At 55.4% G+C, this 19,935-nt stretch overlaps 7 protein-coding genes across 7 annotated transcripts; 4 read left to right on the top strand and 3 right to left on the bottom strand.

Moving 5' to 3' along the window:
- Positions 1 to 186: 186 nt before the first annotated feature.
- Positions 187 to 803, bottom strand: ISF_05305 (NUDIX hydrolase domain protein; the record flags this gene model as incomplete). The annotated part of the gene is made up of 2 exons (XM_018848910.1): positions 187 to 557; positions 638 to 803. 2 exons carry the CDS (start codon positions 801 to 803, stop codon positions 187 to 189), a joined length of 537 nt encoding a protein of 178 aa, XP_018704046.1.
- A 3,099-nt stretch (positions 804 to 3,902) lies between these two features.
- ISF_05304 (Regulator of G protein signaling superfamily) lies at positions 3,903 to 5,763 on the top strand (the record flags this gene model as incomplete). The annotated part of the gene is made up of 4 exons (XM_018848909.1): positions 3,903 to 4,406; positions 4,476 to 4,643; positions 4,697 to 4,782; positions 4,833 to 5,763. The coding sequence occupies 4 exons, from the start codon at positions 3,903 to 3,905 to the stop codon at positions 5,761 to 5,763; spliced, it is 1,689 nt and encodes a 562-aa protein (XP_018704045.1).
- Positions 5,764 to 6,207: 444 nt separating this feature from the next.
- ISF_05303 (40S ribosomal protein S30) lies at positions 6,208 to 6,590 on the top strand (the record flags this gene model as incomplete). Its single annotated transcript, XM_018848908.1, has 4 exons — positions 6,208 to 6,241; positions 6,299 to 6,324; positions 6,388 to 6,492; positions 6,567 to 6,590. 4 exons carry the CDS (start codon positions 6,208 to 6,210, stop codon positions 6,588 to 6,590), a joined length of 189 nt encoding a protein of 62 aa, XP_018704044.1.
- Positions 6,591 to 7,257: 667 nt separating this feature from the next.
- ISF_05302 (RNA-binding protein 8A) lies at positions 7,258 to 7,789 on the top strand (the record flags this gene model as incomplete). The annotated part of the gene is made up of 2 exons (XM_018848907.1): positions 7,258 to 7,485; positions 7,529 to 7,789. 2 exons carry the CDS (start codon positions 7,258 to 7,260, stop codon positions 7,787 to 7,789), a joined length of 489 nt encoding a protein of 162 aa, XP_018704043.1.
- A 786-nt stretch (positions 7,790 to 8,575) lies between these two features.
- On the top strand, positions 8,576 to 12,424 carry ISF_05301 (WD repeat protein; the record flags this gene model as incomplete). The annotated part of the gene is made up of 1 exon (XM_018848906.1): positions 8,576 to 12,424. One exon carries the CDS (start codon positions 8,576 to 8,578, stop codon positions 12,422 to 12,424), a length of 3,849 nt encoding a protein of 1,282 aa, XP_018704042.1.
- A 348-nt stretch (positions 12,425 to 12,772) lies between these two features.
- ISF_05300 (oxidoreductin) lies at positions 12,773 to 17,631 on the bottom strand (the record flags this gene model as incomplete). Its single annotated transcript, XM_018848905.1, has 4 exons — positions 12,773 to 14,338; positions 14,413 to 15,100; positions 15,872 to 17,463; positions 17,539 to 17,631. 4 exons carry the CDS (start codon positions 17,629 to 17,631, stop codon positions 12,773 to 12,775), a joined length of 3,939 nt encoding a protein of 1,312 aa, XP_018704041.1.
- A 1,861-nt stretch (positions 17,632 to 19,492) lies between these two features.
- On the bottom strand, positions 19,493 to 19,935 carry ISF_05299 (Cyclin-dependent kinase, regulatory subunit; the record flags this gene model as incomplete). Its single annotated transcript, XM_018848904.1, has 3 exons — positions 19,493 to 19,555; positions 19,617 to 19,761; positions 19,832 to 19,935. 3 exons carry the CDS (start codon positions 19,933 to 19,935, stop codon positions 19,493 to 19,495), a joined length of 312 nt encoding a protein of 103 aa, XP_018704040.1.

The following is a 19,935-nucleotide window of genomic DNA, read 5'->3' as shown; positions in this document are numbered from 1 at the left end:
CAGGTTGAGGTGTAATGGCAGCTGTATTACGATAAGATCATAACAAGCGATGATTTCCTATTAAATCATTCTGTAATATAATTATCACAGTATAAAAATCCTTCACATTCTTTGTCCCACTAAACAATGTCCTCCAATTCAGTGATGCCCAGCTTGCTTGCGAGAAACGGCCATAGTCTGCCGAACCTACTGAAGAATCTTCTTGAACTCATCAGCGTCCTTGAACTGCTGGACAAGGTTAAAGAGGGGAAGAAAGAGCGGTGCTCCATCGATGTTGTCTCCGTCGCGGCCTTCAAACAGCTTCTCCAAATTCCACCAGCTCCAGCTTTCGCACTTGTCCTTCTCCATCACCATGGGCTCCGCGTCGGCATCCTTCATCTTGCAGAGCGCAAACGGCGTGATGAAGTGTCTGCCTTCGGACACAAAGACGTCATTCGTGTAAGCCACAATCCTGACGCCCTCGACGTCGAGCATGGTCTCCTCCTTGGACTCTCGCACGCCGCAGTCGAGCAGCGCCTCGCCGTAGTCGAGCTTGCCGCCGGGGAACTGCCAAGAGCCTGTTGACGAGAAAGGGGTTTGCTTGTTAGTTTCCTCTTCCGCGCATACCGCAGCAACAAGAACAACAAGAACAACTTACCGGCTCCGTGACTGCCGATGCGCTTGCCGACGAGCACCTTGCCCTCGCGGTTGAGAATGATGGCCGAGACGCCGACCTGGGGAGGGTTGCCCTTGGGGCGCTCATCAGAGGCCATGGTGGATGAGGTTCCGCCGACCTTGGGGGTGGGGAGAGTTTCAGAGGCCATCTTGGATAAAAAACGGTTGGTAAAGTCGGTAAAGTAGGTAGATATCGGATCTGATGCTCGAGATGTTGGATATGGATGTTGTTCTTAGGTAGATATGGCGGGGGATGAGCCCTTCTTATGAGTCTTCAAAAGTGGGGTGTCAGGCTCTCGTCAATGTCCTAAGGCCGTCTTTAACAGTGCAATGTAGCACCAAATTTCGAAAGAAAGGCCTATTGGAACATTATAACAAGGAAGCTTCTGCAGAGTCTTTGACATGGGCGTACATGACGGAAGTGTGGCGTGGTTGATACATGCAGCTTGTCGCTCGTCCTACTGATGATGGCTTACAAGAGGAAGCGCCAACGAGGCTCTTGAAAAGTGCACTGCCACTCCCTTTCTTATCCTAGGTAGTATTTACACTTCCTCCATCACAGAGATCCATATTTGACCTTTGGGCAACTGCGGTAGGCGTAAAGGGGGCGTCTCAGCTGTGTTGGCAGAATGACATGACCAGGCGACGATACATGAGTGCTAGGGCAAGGCAGCATACTGGAAGCGCCGTGTCCGACATTACACAGCACGCCTTCAGGCAACCTTGGGGTATTTTTAGGAGCTTTAAAAGTCATAACTAGGTAGATAGGTAGAGTCACCGAGACGTTAATATGTTCACAGCTGTTGTCCGACAAGCAGTCAAGGCCCCTTGCAACAAAGTCAGTCTGTGCCACAGGCAAAGGCGGCTTGCCACGCGCGAAAAAGGAGAGGACATGATATGTTACACTGCAAGTTGAAACTCTCCCAGGCACAAAGATGACGGTGACCAGGGCACGGTTAGGGGGCAAATTGACGAATAATTGTACAACGAGAAGCCCAGAGTTGGACTTGGGTGCACATTCAGACCAGTGGTACAGTACGCTCGCAGGACAATATAAAACAATTATTTCATCATACTTCTATTTTTGTCATTTTTTATCATGTGGTAGCGTGAGTCTTTTTTATTTATACTAGAGAGCGGTTATACCACGTGGCTCACGGCCGGCTTTCTTGTTGTCAATTACTACGCGACACTCAGCTCAGCCACTAAATGTGTGAATGGCATAGTTGCCACCTGTAATCGTCTTCAGAAACACGGTCCGGATAGCCTGTGCAATCTTCTATTAACTGTTTTGATTCCCGCTTGTACGCCCTTCGGCCGGCTCACGGGCAACATAGTGCACCGGGTTGGCACTCGGCGAGGGGGCTTTGGCACAGGATGTAACAAGGTGTGGCTAACTAGGTAGTGGCCGGCCGCAACAGTGCCGTCATAGGGCTTGACAAAGAATGGCCAGGGACGGACTTGCGTGGCATTTCCAGGTATTGCAAATGGGAGCGCTGGTTTGATACGTTGCATGGCGCGAGTCAGCTTTGGTCGCTGATGCTGTCACTTTATGCTTCTAGATTGGATGTGCGGTGTTGCGCCAACTGAGAGAGTCGTTGTATTTGGGAGAAGATGCTCCCTAAGAAGCTTGGACAGATTATGGAAACTAGTTTGGTGAGTTTTCAAAGAAAGAGAGGGCACAGATGCGACCCCCGCCGTGGCGGAACGAATCTTGCCCGACATGTCATCGAGCGAAGATGGGCTGCCAGTGGAGGACCGGTCTTGGCCACGAAAGTCTTTCTTGATGCGGCCACCGAGAAACATCTTGGACAGGGTACAAAAAGTTGGCCGGCTTGGGTGACTCGCATGAGTGTTATCATCGTGACCAGAGCCAGGCGAGACACTCCCGCTGTAAGTCGGGGATTGCTGATCGGGGGCTGCAAGCACAGTTGTTGGTCTCAGCCTTGGGCTTGATAACAGCCAGTGCAGAAAACTGAAGCCAAGTCGAAATAGTGGAATAGTCTCAAAAGTTTCAAAGTTAGTAATGGCCAAGGTAAAAAGCAAAAGCAACAAATTCGTAATCGTTGGGTCGCAACGCAGTGACAGCTAGGCCGGTCCCCAGGGTATTGCTTTTTCCTGATCATCGGGTGAGGGGTTTGGAGAAACAAGGCCGCCCGCACAATGCAATGAATGATAGGGTCAGCGAGACATTTTTTTCGCTGTCAAGGGAGTTGAGGGCGATTGATATTCGGAACTGCATCTTCCCGGTTCACGGCTCGGGCATGGGTTCACTCGCATCTACGACATTCCAATTTGGCTAACCGTGGCGCCTCTGAGACAAGAGGATGGACGGCCAGCAAGCGCGCCATTTCAGCCTCGGGCCGCTGTCAGAGTCAACTCTAAAATCAGCCCGGACGATTAGTCCAGGATAGCAGCAGGCAGGCAGGCAGGCAGTTTCGTATGAGTAGGTGGTCAGGCTAGCACCCGTTGTGACGGGTAGAGTCATCGCAGCACCGTTTCGGCACTCGCGAGGCTTGGTATTGCTTGCCATAATTGCCTATCTTTTTGGGATTTAATCTTGTCTAATCCGTACCTCATGTCCGTTTAAATTCGGCACTCTCAACGTCGACATGTAGTCAAGCGCCTGTTCTTCTCGAGACATGCAGCTCACATGGTAATCAAGACACCCAGATGCGCCCTTGCTTTTCTTTTTTGTTCGGAAAAATTCAAACCCCTCAACCCCTCTCCAGCTCCCCTCATTCCTAAACAGCATTGCTTTTGCAGCCATCGTTCAGCCTGTTCATCATTTCCTGGTACAATGGCGTGGCGTCGCCCGGCGTCTGGTGCTAACGTTAGTCGACCGTGTAAGTGGCAAGTCGACGCTTGGCCGAGATGGCAATTCGATTGACAGGTTGACAGGCCCAAGTCCTTGCGCCGAGATTTGACAGCTTCCAAGGTGGCAAGTCATAGCGTCTTGCCTAACCAATGCTCTCACCCCCAGTCTTCGGGGTCGAAAAAAGTAAAATGTCTTGCCCATCAAGATGATCCAGTGGTTCAGATGTACAGCGAGCCTTCGACTGCATTGTAGGCCAGCGGCCGCACTTAAGCGGAGGGTAAAGGGAAGAATAAGAAAAGAAGATAGAAGAGACTTGTTAACCAGCTGCGTCGCGAGAATATATCTTCTTGCCTTTTCCCCTCATAAACAAGTCGTTCTGTGTTCCGTCGTCTCCCATTCTCACCCTCTAGCCTTGAACAACACACCCAACATGGGTCAGATTCCGCCCGGCATCACGGTTTACAACCTGCCAACCGCTCCCCCTATTTGGGACAAATTGGGAATCTTCTACATCACATGGGCAGTAGCATGGACTACGCTGGTATTCAGCGGCATGGCCTTCTGCTGGATCAACCGCAAGAGTCCCATCCTCAAGATCCGAGGCCTGCCGCTCTCCTTTGGCGCCATCATCCTCCTTCACTCATACTGGATCCTCGCCCAGATTACCTACCCCATTGCGCACACCATGCCGCTTGTCCTAGCCTATGACATCCAGTTCTTCTTCATGGGCATATACTTTCCCCTCGGCATCGCACTCTTCCACGCCTCCAACCTGCGATTCCTGCACGTTGCCAAACTTCAGAAGCAGTTCACCCACCCGGACCTTCTTCGCCCAAAAACCCGGGGGTGCGACGGGGCCAAGACTTCGTTGCTGTGCCGGCTAAGGAACATGGCATACACTAAGCGCATCATGTCCTTCATCAGCATCGGCATGGTAATTCAAGTAATGCGCAGATCCATCCAACTGCAATGGCGCATTTGGATTTTGCTAACCATCACCTAGGTTCTGCTCACAGTGGCTTGCTGGTTTGCTGTCAAAAAGTATCATCCCACCTACGGTCTGCCTGGTACGGAAATGAAGAGCACAACGCTGCCTGAGCAGGTTGCTGAACTTGGTCGTGGGTGGGAGTGGTGGCCCTCACTGGGTTGGCAGTTCATCTGGACTTGGATTGTAAGTCGATATGGTTCAGAATCGGCATATTATACAAGGCTGACAATAGCAAGGTTGCACCCATCCTAATATACAGAGCCTGGAGTATCCGCGATACCCTAGGCTGGCGCGCCCAAACCATTGGTTGCTGTCTTTCGAGGTGAGCATCAACGCAGTCTCTCGTGAAAGTCACATACTAAAAGGCTCTAGCCTACACGCCACTCCCATGTTTCTCATTGCTTCCTATGTTCCCGCCTTCGACCAAGTGAACATGTACTTCTCTCAAAGCCAGTGGATTCATCTGTCCATCATGATGTTTGAGATCTTCACTGTTTTCGTCCCTGTCGTACAGGTGATCCGGCTCTGGATGCTGAACAAGTGGGCGGCCGACATCAACGCAAAGTGGGAGACGGAATCGCAAGCCTCGACACTTCGATCGTCTTCGGCCCTCAGTATGGCTGAGAGGGGAAAGACCATGGACTTTTCTGATAGTGAGATGGGCGACCGCGTCACCACCATGAAGGCACTCGAGCATGTCTTGGCTGAGAACCCTGCCCCTCTACTAGAGTTCTCTGCGCACAACGACTTCTCTGGCGAGAATATTGCGTTCCTCACCCGCGCTGATCGCTGGAGGACCACCTGGTCGGCGGAGAAACAGACTGATGACTGGAAAATTCAAGTCTACAACGCCGCCCTCGATATTTATACCGAATTCATCAGCCCGTTGGATGCCGAGTTCCCCCTGAACTTGCCATCCGCCGACCTGAAGAAGATGCAGAGCGTCTTTGAGAAGCCTGCTCGCATTCTGCGTGGCGTTCCTACCTCCAACCCGGCCACTCCTTTCGACTTTGAAGGCCCTCTGCAGCATAATCGCAGTGGCTCCGAGACAGACGAGACATCAACTCAAGCGCAGTACACCGGGGACATTCCGACCGAGTTTAACGAGACCATCTTCGATACCGTCCAGAGCCACATCAAATACCTAGTCTTCACAAACACTTGGCCCAAGTTCATTTCAGAGATGCAGTCGCGCAGAAAGTCTGAAGACACAAGTCCAAGTATTTTCACTGCCGCTTCCAAGACAACTATCGGCAGTCGCATTTCCAGCAAAATTTCCAGTATTATATCTCTCGTTTTCTGAGGCCTCAACAAAAGCTGCGTCAACTAGTTATATCAAACCAGGGTCGCTCATCGACCGAGACGTATTTTATCATGTACTTATTTATGCCCGGGCAGACTATAAAGTGGTGGATTTCGTCGAAAATAATCGCACTGTAATTGAAAGATTTTACGCTCCACACAATGCATTGTTCATGGTGATGTTCCTATCGCTCCTGGGTGAAATTGAGAAAAGAGGCCCGCTAGTCCAAGTCAGATGAAGGGTAAAAGTGGATCTCGTCACAGCGCCGCAAAATAACGTGACTAAGCAATCTGGCGGCGGAGGCCTGTTTTTCCGGCAGGGCAAGTGGTGGGACTGTGACTCACGTGAGTTTCGCCTCCCGCCCACAACCATTTACCAAAATCCAGAAAAACCCAGTACGCCTAGTCTCACCAACCACAGGTATCGCCAAACGCATCAATCACCATGGGTAAAGTTCACGGATCGCTCGCCCGTGCTGGTACGTTTAGGGAATTTTTGTCGCACCAATTTTTCGCATCTTCTAACTCGTTTTCAGGCAAGGTCAAGTCTCAGACCCCTAAAGTACGACGCATCTCCCCCGACTGAACCGACCACGACCGATCACTAACCAGATTTCCAACACAGGTTGAGGCCCAGGAGAAGGCCAAGACCCCCAAGGGCCGTGCCCTCAAGCGCCTCAAGTACACCCGCCGTTTTGTCAACGTCACCCTGACCGGCGGCAAGCGCAAGGTGAGCACGAATTCGACACCCGAAACGAGGCGACGGAGGCGCAAGGACGACGAATGCTGACGCGGAGAACCTAGATGAACCCCAACCCCGGCTCTTAAATATACGAAACGAATTGATGGGAGTTGAGAAAACGAAGTTTTGGCATGGCGGAACCGTCTTCTGAATAGATGCTGCGATAGCAGAGAAGGCGATGGATTTTGTCGGGTCGATCGCATGGCTGAGCACTCTGCATAATCATTAGAGATGCAATAAGACGCGACGACTTTACTCGGCGTCCGGTGTCCTTTTGTCAATACAAACAAAATTACATCTACAACAGTACGGAGCAACGGCTTAACTTGGTGACGGCAATAAACCGCTTCTGCGCAAGCTAGCGACGCGACTGACTATCGAGAACCGAACCAGGCATACGCCACACTGAGACCGGGACAACGGATCAGCATGAACAAACTGCCAATGAGGGGACGGGTTCGCGCGAAGCTGCGTGATGACATCGTCTCGAAGACGAGCGCAGGCCAGTGTTCGTAGTGTTCCGCCCAACTCTGAAGCCGCCCAATCTCGTCCGTGACGGTGACTGGCCTGCTTTCTACTCTATTGTCCACTTTCGCTCATGCGTAGTTTTGCCGTAACTAGTTCTTAACGTCATGCTGCTCCCCCAGCTGTCGGAGCATTTAAATCACGTGACCCATCTGTACAGTACAGCCAGAGCTTAGCTGCGGGAGGATCGCGAGCCAGAAATTTGTCCAGCACCCATCAACACACAAAATGACCAGCACAGAGATGGAAGTCGATGCCGCCGGCTCAGGGCCTGCACAAGATGAGTCGCCTATGCAGACACACGGGAAGGCTACTGCGGTGCGGTCTATTGAGGGGTGGATTATCATCGTGACCAACGTCCACGAGGAAGCCGATGAAGAGACGATCCAGGACACGTTTGGCGAGTTTGGCGAAGTGAAGAATCTCCACTTGAACTTGGATCGACGGAGCGGTTATGTCAAGGCGAGTTGCTTCTGCTCATGAACCTTACCAAGCTTAGCCCGGACCGCAGACTGACTTGTGGCAGGGTTATGCTCTGATCGAGTATGCGACTTTGGAGGAAGCCCGAGCCGCCATCGACGGCGCGCACAACACGAAGATTCTCGACCAGACGATACAGGTAGACTTTGCCTTTGTTCGGCCGCCGCCGGGCAAGGGAGGACGAGGAGGACGAGGAGCAGGCCGCCGATCAGGGCGCAGCCGGAGCCGAAGCAGGAGTCCCGATCACAAGGATACCGATGGCGACGTGGATATCGAATAATGAGACTGCAATTCAGTCTCCAAGATGACCAATAAATGCCGATATGACGGCACTTCGAGCCAAGTGCCATCAGACATATCGGCGCGCATATCGCGATTTAATAGGTATGGTGACGGCTGAGCGACTTTGGCGATGTCGATGCTAATTTCGAGTAGAAACTGAAGATGAAACAAATCGTCTCTTGTTACAAATAGGTCACGCGCCGTGACTTGAAACCGAAGCCCAGCAGCTGCCCGCCAGCGTTTACGACGGCGACGACGATAACACGATGCCTCTTCTCAGCTGGACATCAATTTGATATCCCCGTAAGCTTGGAAACTAACCGCAAGGTTATCCAGCAGGATCAAGTAGATTTTTGGTTGGGATATGGGATAAAACGGAATTATATCAAAACAGTGTCTCGAGCCTGGCAGCAACCGTATTCCAGGCAGAATCGCGTACTAGGAGGACTGGGTAATAAGCTAAAAATAAATAAATAAAAGGAACTCGAGCAATACCCTGCATGCATGTATGGATCGAAGTCGGAAATTAATTATGCGCAACAAAAACCGCAGACTCGAAGGGCTGATGTCGTGCAACTTGCAGCTCAACCAATACCGGGGTTCGCATTACATCTCTCTCACCTGCACGATCCCCACCTGAACTTCCAGGGTCAGGCTTCATCTACCACATCCACGCATCTGGACGCGACGTCATCAATCCTTGCCCGACAACGCGAGGAATGGATAATTGCCGCCACTAAACAGCCATCGATGGCGTGCAAAGCGCCATCCGGCCGCTATAGCAATGTATAACCGCGAATCCCGGATTATGCGCAAGCTGCTGGGAAAGCCAGCGAACGACCCTTCCGCTGGCGATGCGACTGCAACGAGCACCAGCACCGCCACTCCAACGAGCTATCGGCCGATCAAATCCCAAAATGCGGTGCACCCTGTAACCGCGCCGGTGTCATGCCTCGATGTTTCCGCTGACGGGCGCGCCGCCGTTCTGGGAGGACCGCACATACTCAAGACGTTGGTGCTCGACACCGTGGGGAGCCCCAGCTTCAGTTTCAGCGACGGCGTTGATATTAGGGCGTCAATTACATCGCAAAAGACTTCTGGAAGCAAAGCGAACATCGTGGCCGACCAGCTCAACATCCGCGACGTCAAATGGCACGAGAACGGCATCGTCTTTACGGCGTGCGCCACGGGGCGCATATTCGGCTACGACCCGCTTCGAATCGATACCGGGGGCTCCGACCCTCTCGAATGCTTCCAGATGCAGGAGGATAGTCGCCAAATAAACACGTTGGACGTCAACCCACACTTGAAGAGCTGGCTACTGGCGGGAAGTCAAGACGGAATCGCGCGCGTCTTTGACGTTTCTGCCCCAACCGCCACGCGATCGGGCATGCCCACATTTAGACAACGATTTTCACCTTTGAAGAATAACGAGTCGATTAGGAAAGTAATGTGGTCACCCCGAGTCGGGCACGAGATGGCCTGCTGCACGGAGGGAGGCGTGGTTCTGAAATGGGATGTCCGCCAACCATCACGACCAGTGCTTAGGATCAACGCCCATGAAAACTCATGTACTACGATGGCATGGCATCCTGATGGAATCCACCTCATCAGCGCGGGATGGGACTCGAAGCTGCATGTGTGGGACCTAGGCGCTTCAGGCGACAAGAGACAAAAACCAAAATGGACCATCACGACTCCAGCGCCGGTATCGTCTCTTGCCTGGCGACCAGGCCTGTGGTCTGCTACGGCCCAAACCCGCCGTGTAGCGCAAGTCGCAGTGAGCTATGATGAAAGCAGCAACAGGCGCTATGGTGCCTCGGTCGTCCATATTTGGGATCTGGCCCGTCCGACGATGCCATACAAGGAAATTGAGCGGTTCGATTCGTCGCCGTCTGCCATGCTCTGGAGAGACCAAGACATGCTCTGGACTGTTGGTCAGGATGGAATCTTCAACCAGTGCGATGTGGCATATGCGCCAAAGTCCATTGACAGACTCTCCACGTCGGCAATGGCCTTTTCACCACAAGGCGATGTTGTCATGTTCTTGGACGAGCGTGCGCAGCAAAGCCGTCCGCGGCCCATCATGCACCATAGCGAAACGCCCTCTCGCCCGACATACAGCTCTAGCCCCAACGTATATCTTCTCGGCGGAAGCAAGAGCGATTCCGAAGAAGACGTACTAGGAACGTTTATTGGCACTCGACGCAAACTCGCACACCGACGCCGGTTGAGCGGCCGCTCCGGACAGCCTATGAGCACAACACCACCGTCCGGTACCGGCTTTGCAGACGAGGGCAAAGGCACCCTGGGTCTTGACATGTCTATCGGTGTTACTGGAATGTTCAGGTCACCGCAGGTAATGGCGTCGGGAAGAATACCAGCATCAACCAAAGTCCCAGTCTATCAGTATCTCACCGCGAGCTACCTCGAAATCTTGGAGCGTGTCTTACCAAAGCTAGACGACAAAGTTTCTCTTGCTCAGCGGGTCGGAACGGCCTTGGAAGAGTTCTCGAGGGTTTCAGAAAATGTGCGCCTGTACCGATTATCTCAGTCATGGCGCGTGATTGCCTTTGCCATGCATCTCTTGCTCAAGAAGAGAGCAGACTACCACCTTGATGCAAGGTCATCCCGGTTTCAAAAGCGACAGCTGGAAAGTAGCAAGCCCGCAACTACATTCAAGCCACCCGAGATCTATGGAACTAGCTACAATGGCGAAGAGACTCCACGAAGACCTACATCTGCACATGGGGGCAGTATAGATGGCAGGCTACATGCTGTGCGGTCGCTTCTGTCGGAGGAAATTGAGAGTACTTCAAATGTGCCGACGCCGATTGCACGGCCAGTTGATGCAGCGCTCAGTCGCGAATTGGAAACCGGTCATTACCAGCACGGAAAGAAGTTAACACCCATTATCGAGCCAGAGAGTTTCAATCTCGGGCCTTCTATGCACACTTTCAAGAATGCGGCGCATTCGCCAGGAAGCTCCCAAGCCATATCGGATAACAGCCGAGAAAGCGAGATTTCCGAAACATCCATAACTGAGGGTTACGACTTTTACGATGCCGAAGCTCTCTCAAGAGCCATCGATGTCCCAGAGCCAAAAACGAAGGAGGCAGCTGATCGGCAGCAATCTCGAATCAAGCCTGCTCGTCATGATTCAGAGGACAGCATGGGCGAAATATTTTCCATCTCAGCCGGAGCCAAGCAAAACTCATCCGTGGAAATTGCTGGCGCCATAAACAGCGACGTTGGCTACTCTTCTAAGATCAGCAGTGGCAGCGCTGATACGCAATTCGAGCCTAGGATCCATGGCGATGTCCAGAGGCGCAAATCAAACGTCGCTGACTCTCCAGAGGACGTTTTCATGATTTCACAAACCACCGCCTCTACGGACGACGTTTATCCATCACAGATTTCTTTTGCTTCGCAATCTGATTCTGACCATAACCCATCCTTTCAACAGTCTACAGCTCCCGCGGAGGCTGTAGATGGTCAACTTAACGGCGCGAGCAGTCATATTGCCACTTATTATAACGACCCGAGGCCCCATATCATCGAATCCGACTACTTTCCATGGCCCGAGGATCCTGATTTTCTAAAAATGAAGGGAGATTCCACAGTGCCAGCTGCTCTTGACCCTTACCTCTTGCTCAAAAGAGCATTCGACTTTGAATGCCGCTCCTCCGCAGTTAACGCGGCTGCCATGGTGCTGCTTCTGCGGCCACTCCTCCCAGACGGCATCATCGATACACATCTGGCACGAGGCATCCTGCGACAACACCACGAGCGGCTGATGCGCATGAGGCTCTTCGTCGAGGCATCTGCCCTGCGCAAGCTATGCATTCAAGGATGGCCCGAGGGCATGCCCGAATGGGGCGAGAACTACACCCCTATCTTCAGCCCTGCCCAACAAGGCGTCAAGACTGGGCTACTCTGCTCCGCATGTCGGAAGCCACGAGAGGTCGATCCCAGTGGCGGCCGCGACGCCATCTGGACCTGCGAACGCTGCCGCGCCGTCATGGCGCCCTGCGCCGTTTGCAACCACCGCGACGCGGAGCTGCCCGCGCACATCCCCGGCCACGACAGCCTCGACGCCGAGGACGCAGGCCTCAACCCATCGTGGGTGTCCAACTGGTGGTGGTTCTGCCCCGGCTGCGCGCACGGCGGGCACGCCTCGTGCCTGCAGATCTGGCACGGCGCGCTCGAGGCCGACGACCCCAACTCGCAGCCGGCCAAGTTTAGCGGCGGCTGCTGTCCGCTCGACGGCTGCGGCCACGCCTGCCTGCCGGGGAGGTACCGCGGGGAGGTGGTGACGGCCCGTGCCGACGAGCTCGGCCGCGCGACGCTGGACAGCACCCGCGTAGCCCGCGACGAGATCCGCGGAGGGGGCGGCGCCGCGGGCAGTCGGCGGTCCAGCCCTGGCGGACGCGGCGGCGACCGAAGCGTGCGCAGCGACAGCTACGACATACCGCAGAGCAAGGCCGTCGGTATGGCGCGCGAGGCGCTCAACAAGGGCGGCTCGTCGCCTAGCTCCGGCGGCGGCATCCTGAGCTCCAGCCCGGGCCGGGTGCCGGGGACGGGCGAGCGCGAGCGCCGCAAGAGCGTCAAGTTTGTCAAGACGGAGCGGTGAAGGACGTTGCCATGTTGTCAACAAATCATCTCTCGTTGTTCTGTTTTTCATATACGAAGCAGGCGTTTATTGGCGTTTTCATTGTTCTCCCCACCCTTCCCATTTTATTGTTTCAGACTTGGAAAGTCTCTTTGTAAGATTAACGTATTATACATGTATATCTGCGCTAGAAACCACCAGATGAAGACGATGAAAGTCTCATTGCTCATCTATACAATCGCTTTCTTTTTCCACTTCTCATTGTTCCCCCCACACATCACGTCGTGCTCGCCGTAGTCTATATACGTTGTTGTTGTTCTTATATTGGTATTTCGTCGTCGTCTCCCGCATGGAGCGTGTAGTCGTTGCTCAACTCGCCACGTTCTCCCGGAGGCCCTTTGTGCGTAGTGTAAACTTGGCCACGGGACTGCGAAACGGCAACGAAAAGTCCGGGTTCATGCCGCCCATGCCCGACAGCCCCCAGGCCACCGCTGCTGCCGGTGTCGTCGTCTCCTCCGCCACAGCCGCCGAGCGCGGCGCATCGCCACGGCGAGCCTGGACCTCGCTGTCGGCGCTCCCCGGACAATCCCCCTTGCCCTGGTGCTGCTCCTGGGCGAGAAGCCGCGAGGGGGACGACGACGCGGCCATCCCGTTGGAGCCCGCGGCGGCGCCGGCGAGGCGACCGGCCCACAGCCCGCGGACGCCGCCCCTCTTACGCTCCGGCAACTCATCATCGCCGCCGGCGCTGCCGACGTATAGCAGGTACTTGATGTTGGGCAGCGTGTGGCGGATGTCGACGACGCGCAGGCCCTGCGCCGCGCAGAGCGCCTCGATGTCCTTGTTGAGCAGGAACCAGGCGTACTCGAAGCGCCACTGCCCCGTCGTGGATCCGCCACGCGGCAGGAACAGCGGAAACTCTCGACGACCGCCGCTGCTGTTCTTGTCCCCGGCCTTGCCGCTGCCGCTGCTACTCTCCGGGATGTGTGAGATGTCGTCGCGGATGTACGCCCGCGACCCGATGACCGGCGCCACGGCGTACGGTAGCGGGCAGCCGAGGTACAGCTGGAGGTGGCGCGTGAGAAGGGCGACGAGGCCGAGGCCGGCGGAGAGCGCGTCCTCGCCGACAGTGCGAGCGACGGCCGCGTCATAGACCGAGTTGGGCAGCGGGACGCCGCAGATCTGAAACGATAGCGGGGGCGCGTCGGGCACCGGTGCGATGGGGAAGACGTCTGTGAGCTCGGCGCATATGCGCCGCCGCTGCCCGCGAATCTGCTGCTCCGTGTCCTCGAGCAGCCGCCGCGACGCGAGCAGCCGCTCTCTACCGCTCGCCACGTCCTCCTCGCGGCTCCGCTGCAGCGCACGGCCCGCGGCAATGGCCTCCCTGCATGCCAGCAGCCCCGCCCGCAGCTTGTCACGCCGCCGCTCCGCCTGCCGGTTGAGGCGGCGCTGCGTGGCGAGGTACTTGTTCGCCAGCGCGACACCTTCCTCCGCGGCATCCGCGGCGCCGTCGCCGTCGCCGTACTCCTCCTCCTCCTCAGCGGCGATGAGCTCGTTCATCTGGAGCGCCACGGCGCGCTGCGTCTCCTCGGCGTCGCGTAGCGAGGTCTCGAGGTGTGCGAGCCGCATGAGCGCGCCGTAGGAAGAGGTCGTGGCGGGCGGGGGGTGGTGCTGGCGCGGCTCGGACACGCGCTCGGGCAGGTCGAGCGAGTACACGCCGTCCTCGAGGTGGAATACGAGCGCGTTCGGGCGGTAATCACGGTTCAGCGTCGTCGAGATGAAGCGCAGCCGGCGTAGGTCGACGAGCTCCTCGAGCAGGAAGCTCCAGCGGCCGTTGCTCTGCTTGGGCCGGCGCGTCCAGACCCGGATCAGCACCCGGCAGGCGCGGGCGACGGTGGCGTCGTAGGCTGACAGGTTGAAGAATCGAAAGTCAAAGTTCTAATGCGCGGGAAAACGAGCATCGTGTTAGTCACAAGAAAACAGCACCTTCCCAAGCTCCCGACAAAGCATACCGCTGATCGCTCCCCTATTTCGCTTATGTATATTGGCTCCTCCGGGTTCGCGGGGTCGTGGAGGGAGAAGAAGACGTCACCGACCGCCTCGTCCGCGAGGTCCTCGAGCTTCTTCTGGCGGCTCGCCGGGCTCTCGTGCGCATTGCTTAGGCTCGCGCGGCGCTGCATGACACCACCACTCATCCGCCTCGCGGACAGGTTCTCCGAGGAGCGCGACGTCTGCAGCGATGTGTTGTCGCTGCTCGACTCTTGCAGGGCGGCCATCTGCGATTGTTTCTTATGATTCGAGCCGGGGATGTCAGCATCGTCGGCGGAGCGCAGGACACCACCGCGAGCGGGCGGGGCCGGGGGCGCGAAGCACAGGTTGCGCAGGGACAGACCGCGCAGGTGTCGCAGCTTTCGGTTCTGGGCGAGCAGCCGCGGCCGTCGGGGCGGCGGCGCGGGCATCGTGGACGACATGAAGGTGACGGTGGTGGTGGTGATGATGGGCGGACATGGGCGGCGGGCCGGGGCGGGGATGACTGATTCATAGCACGGGTGCGGCCATTGGAGATGCGTGTGTCGGGTTTCGCGAGGGGTCTGGGTCAGTATTTGGGCAAACACCAAGACGGGCTCGCGTTGAGCAATGGGGTAGCGGAAATGGTGTTTGTTTGTTGGCTTGTTGTCATCGACGGGCCAAGCTTTGGGACTTTACGAAGCCAGTGGGCCCGATTACATACGTCGTTGGTACCAGCGTTCGATCCAGCATGACGTGCACAATTTGAGTTTCGCCCATCTCATAAATACAAAGGATAAAAAATTTAATAAAAATAACGATCAATTCAGGCATACATGGTGTGCCTGATGAGCCGTATAATGCCCATGTATGAATGACTATAATGGTAAAGTCTAATAAACAAATTCGCTTTCAAACTCGCAATCAACCCGAAACAACGCCAACGATGCAATGCCAAGAAAGAAAGATATAAACGGGTGTGAGAAGAGAAAGGGATAATGGTGCAAGATCATCAAAAGACGCCTGTGTTTCAGCGATGAGGTAATCCTGCAATTTCCGACTTCTGCTCGCGCTCGTCGTGAGATCTCAAAACAGCTGACATACGGTAAACCGCCATGCAGTTATCAGTCAAATCATGTAGACTCGTCTACCGGAAACAGAGACCACTTGCATAAGCGCCGGCGCTTGGGCATCGCTCTCCCGTGCGTGGTTCAATTCCCAAATGTAAGGTTAGCAATCATCTTGATAGATGGCAGGCAAGTATTTTTGCCGCGCCACGGGCTCCAGCTCTATAGATCAGGGCGATCCATGTTTGGTATGCGCAAGTTGTAGGGTCTCTCGGTATTGCCAAGTCCCATCCACCTCCGCACGAATCTTATTACCTCGGAAACGGCCACTTGGAAACTATCTTCTTGTTAGTACCTTGCGCAAACCACAAGTTCTCGGCATCTTCATCAGACATACAAGTAGTATGGGGCACGAATCCAGCCTGTCAAGACCACGCGGAGAGCCAGCTTAATGAGTGACAGCTCGTGGTCCAGCTGCGACCTCCAGTCGTCGCCCGCCGAGCCGCGATTCTTTTTGCGGATGAGGTCAACCAACTCGTCCGAGAGCTCCTCGTCCGGGTCCGCGGCGCTGAGTGGGTGGTCCAGCGGCTCGCGAATGTCACGGGCCGTCTCGGCAAGCAGCTCCGCGGCCCTCTTCCTGTCCTCGGCCTCGGCCGCCATCTTGTGGAACTGGCCCGTAGCCATGAGCGACTGGGTGAGGCGACCGTACGTGTTGAAGAGAGCGACAAGCTCGGTGCGCTTCAGCACCGGCACGTCATCGCTGCCCGGCTTCCCGAACTCGAAGAGCACCTTGAGCGCCGTGCCGTAGCCGTTGGTCTGGACCTTGCCCCAGAGGCGGCACTTGTCGCAGCCGACGCAGTCCATGAGGCGGCTGATGTTGCGGAAGCGATTGCGGAAGTCTTCCTTGAGGGACGGACCCTCGCCGTTGACAAACATGATGCTCTCATCGAAGATGTCCGGGACCAGGGCGGCGCGCTGTGTTACCTTGAGGACCTTACTGCGCGTGGAGGCGTCCTCGCTCGCGTCGTCGGTGCAAAAGGTATAGTCTTTCTTCTGCAGGTACGGACCGAGCTTGGCTACGGCGCGAGTCACCAGGGCATAGTTGAAGTAGAGATTGCTGATGCGGTCGGGGTAAGGGTGAAGACGCTCCATGTAGCAGTCGAGGTTGGGGCCCCAGAGGCCGGTCGTCTTGTTGAGGTAGTCCCAGCAGAGGTGGGTGCTGATGCTGGCGTGCATTCCGGACACTACGCGGTAGAATACGCGCTTCTCGAGGCACTCATCATCGGCCTCGAGCCCGGTACTGGCGACAAAGGGAGTCTCGGGTTTCTGGAGGCGCTCGCGGTCGAGCTGGGCCTGGCGGCCTGCGGCCTCCATGACCTGCTTGAAGTCCATGGCGGCGGGACCCTGGGGCCAGTGGGAGATGCCGACGTCGGCAGAACGAGGGAAAGAGCTGCGCTGGAAGCAGTTCTCGCGGTAGATGGCGTCCCAGACCATGCGGGCGCCGACGCCCGAGTAGCCCGTGAAGCGCTCGGGGTTCTTGGTGAGGCTGACGTAGTCGCCCTTGGAGAAGGCACTCTCATCCTCGGGGACACAGTAGTCGCGCTCATCGCACTCATCGTCATTGTCGTATACGCAGCTCTCTCCGACGCTCTCGCCTAGCTCACCGTGAAGGGGACGGTGCTCTTCCTTGGGTGCGCGGCCAGGGTGGCGTGCGAGCGGGCCCTCGAGCTTGCTCAGCTCCTTGACGCGCCAGACGACGGGTATGTCCTCTTCGTTATCGAGGGTCTCGACGGCGCATCCTATATTGCCGCAGAGGCCGTTCTGGTCGTCCCAGAAGGGGCAGGACTTGTGGAAGAGATTGAGGCGGTAGTGGGAGAAGTAGTCGGTCGTCTTTGTGAGATCGTCGACAGCGGGCTTGACACGGGCGTTGAGCTTGTCGAGGGTAGCGTAGGAGACGCAGGCGTCGTCGACAATGGCTTTGGACGAGACCTGCTCGCGAGTGGTCAGTAGGGAGGAAGGGCGCACGGGTGCAATGACGTAGCGACGGGTTGGGTGCGATCATACTGGGCAGCCATCTTTGGAGGCGCCGGCGCACGTGCCTGGCGTCGCGCACAGGGCAAAGACGGAGAGGAAGAAGAGTTTTCCGGCAGACTTCATTGGGGGACGCGATGCCAATTGGCAAAGGACGGGGGGCTGAAGAGGAGAGTGGTGAGGCGGAGGACGCAAATGGTATCGGACAATTAATAAGCTGTCGATTTTGACATCGAGCAAGGATGAAGGAGGGCGGGCCGTGCGATAGAGCGTAGTTGTAACGGTCTGTAGGAGATACGAAGTCGAGTCTATGACGCTGTAGGTGAAAAATGCAGAGGGGGGGAAAGGTCGTTCAAGTTGGAAGAGTGAGGTCTGGGGGGGTATCGTGCCTCTTTGTCTCTCTTCTTCATCAATAGGCCATTATTAAGATGCCACGCTGGCTGGCTTTTGACTTGGCGATGGATGTTTAAAAAGAATGGGGCCGTGGATCGGATGGCTCGGTCTAGTCCAACTCTGGAAGGCACCGTTGTGTGCTAGGAATGGCTATTCGCGATGTACAAGTGTACTGTCTGTCTCGTGATGCCTACCAGTAGCCTCGAACTGCTCCTAAAATCTAGCAGGAAGTTGCTTTGAAGTTTAACCCCTAGTGAGTGCGAAAGTTTTCGTGCTTTGAAGAAGAGACTTTCAATTCTGGTACATTCGTCCACCAATATCGGCTCGTCGGGCGTCCAAGACTGATTACATGGCCTCTTTTCTTCGACCACCCCACTCCTAAATTAGTTAGCACAATCATCTGTATTGACGGGTGACATTTGTGTATTATGCCCGTCAGAATTTATGCTACGTTTGTGTCCGTAATCCTGCAACTCAGCCATACCTGGCCTCCTACATCCATTTTGTAGCAGTCCAGAGCACCACGACTTTGCAGAATCATGCCACGCCTCCGCATCCCGTCCCGTGTCCGCCCATCTCTCGAAATCCGACCCCAGGCCCTGCGCCAACCGCCGCAAAAGTGGCGTGTTCAATCAAAGAAAACATCAACCATGGCGCCAGTCAAACCTCGGGTAATGGCCAAAAGGCCACGCTACCAGTATTTCCAAACACACTCAGAAATCAATAACTAGTCGCTTCCCAAGGTTGCATGTATAATTGTTCCTGCAGCTATATATCATCTCGCTCTTGTAACCACACCACACATGCACCATTACAGGCCTGCAGTGGGCCTGCATCACTCCTCCCAGCCATGAAACACGTCTTGATTCATCATCAATTCACCATATATAAGGCTACATATTCTTCTTCTCATCCCATACTTCTTCCATTCTGCACCACGTGTCTACTTTGTCCTTGTCCGAATTCCCAGACAAGCCCCATCACCCAATCCAAGCAGCCCAGCAATCTCCCAGCCGGCATGGCATCACTGGCATTGCCCTTTTCTTGCCATCTTGGTACAAAAACGGTATGCAAGCTGCCGATGGCAAACAGAGATTGAACAACCCAAACAATATGCTCCTTTGTATTCTTTCTTCGATATTGTTCCGTGTGCGCATACAAGAGGTCGCAGCCACCAAGTCAAAACATCAGACAAACTCGTCAAGCTTTTGCTGCTTGCTGTTGCTGCTGCTATGACACACGGTTCCGCCGGCAACCCGCATACCGGCGACAGACGCGCGTCTCCCTTGAACTGGAAAGGAATCATCACAACATGCAAATCCATAACATCGTGACGGGGCATAAATGGCAAAGACAAAAATCAAAAAAAGGGGAGAGAGCGTGAGAGGGACACTCGGCCGCGGGCTGAAGCTTGCCTCATGTTTCCAGCAAGCTAACCAGCGCCCAAAGGTCTCGAGACTATTCGTACAAGAGTCGATGCGGCGGCGGCGGGGTTCGGTTCACTGCGGGGGCTGGTAGTTGATTGGGCGCCTATGAGAGAGGGTTGGTTAGCCACCAGGCACAGTTCCGTGAGTGTCGGGCGAGGGTCATGGGCTTACTTGAACAGAAGGATGTGCGGCTCGGGCTCGTGGACCTCGTAGTGTTCCCATCCCAAGCTCTGATGTCGTGGTTAGCCAAAAGGATGTCGACGCGAAAGCCCGCCGGTGGAAAGCACGAACCTGTGTGATGCCGAGGGCGCGCCACTCCTCCTCCCACAGCAGCTTCAATGTTCCTTTCGAAGAGTCTTGGTAGTCCTCCGGGATCGCCTTGAGCATGGCCTTGGGGAGTTGTACGTGACGGTATTCGTATTCACTGTCGTTGTATCTGCAAGCCGGTTAGCGATGCGCCGCGACTGCCGCCAGTGAAGGGCGCGTGGAGGGGATCGTGTGCGTACCTGTTGGAGTAGTGGATGGACTCAACGAATTCATCGAGACGCGATCGCTCCTCGTTGGAAAGAGGGCGGGGCCTCTTGTTTCGGCGGCTCATGTCAATATCCAT

The sequence above is a fragment of the Cordyceps fumosorosea genome (genome assembly GCF_001636725.1).
Source record: "Cordyceps fumosorosea ARSEF 2679 chromosome Unknown scaffold_12, whole genome shotgun sequence".
Classification (NCBI taxonomy): Eukaryota; Fungi; Ascomycota; class Sordariomycetes; order Hypocreales; family Cordycipitaceae; genus Cordyceps; species Cordyceps fumosorosea.
This window is presented reverse-complemented; position numbering and strand designations above follow the sequence as displayed.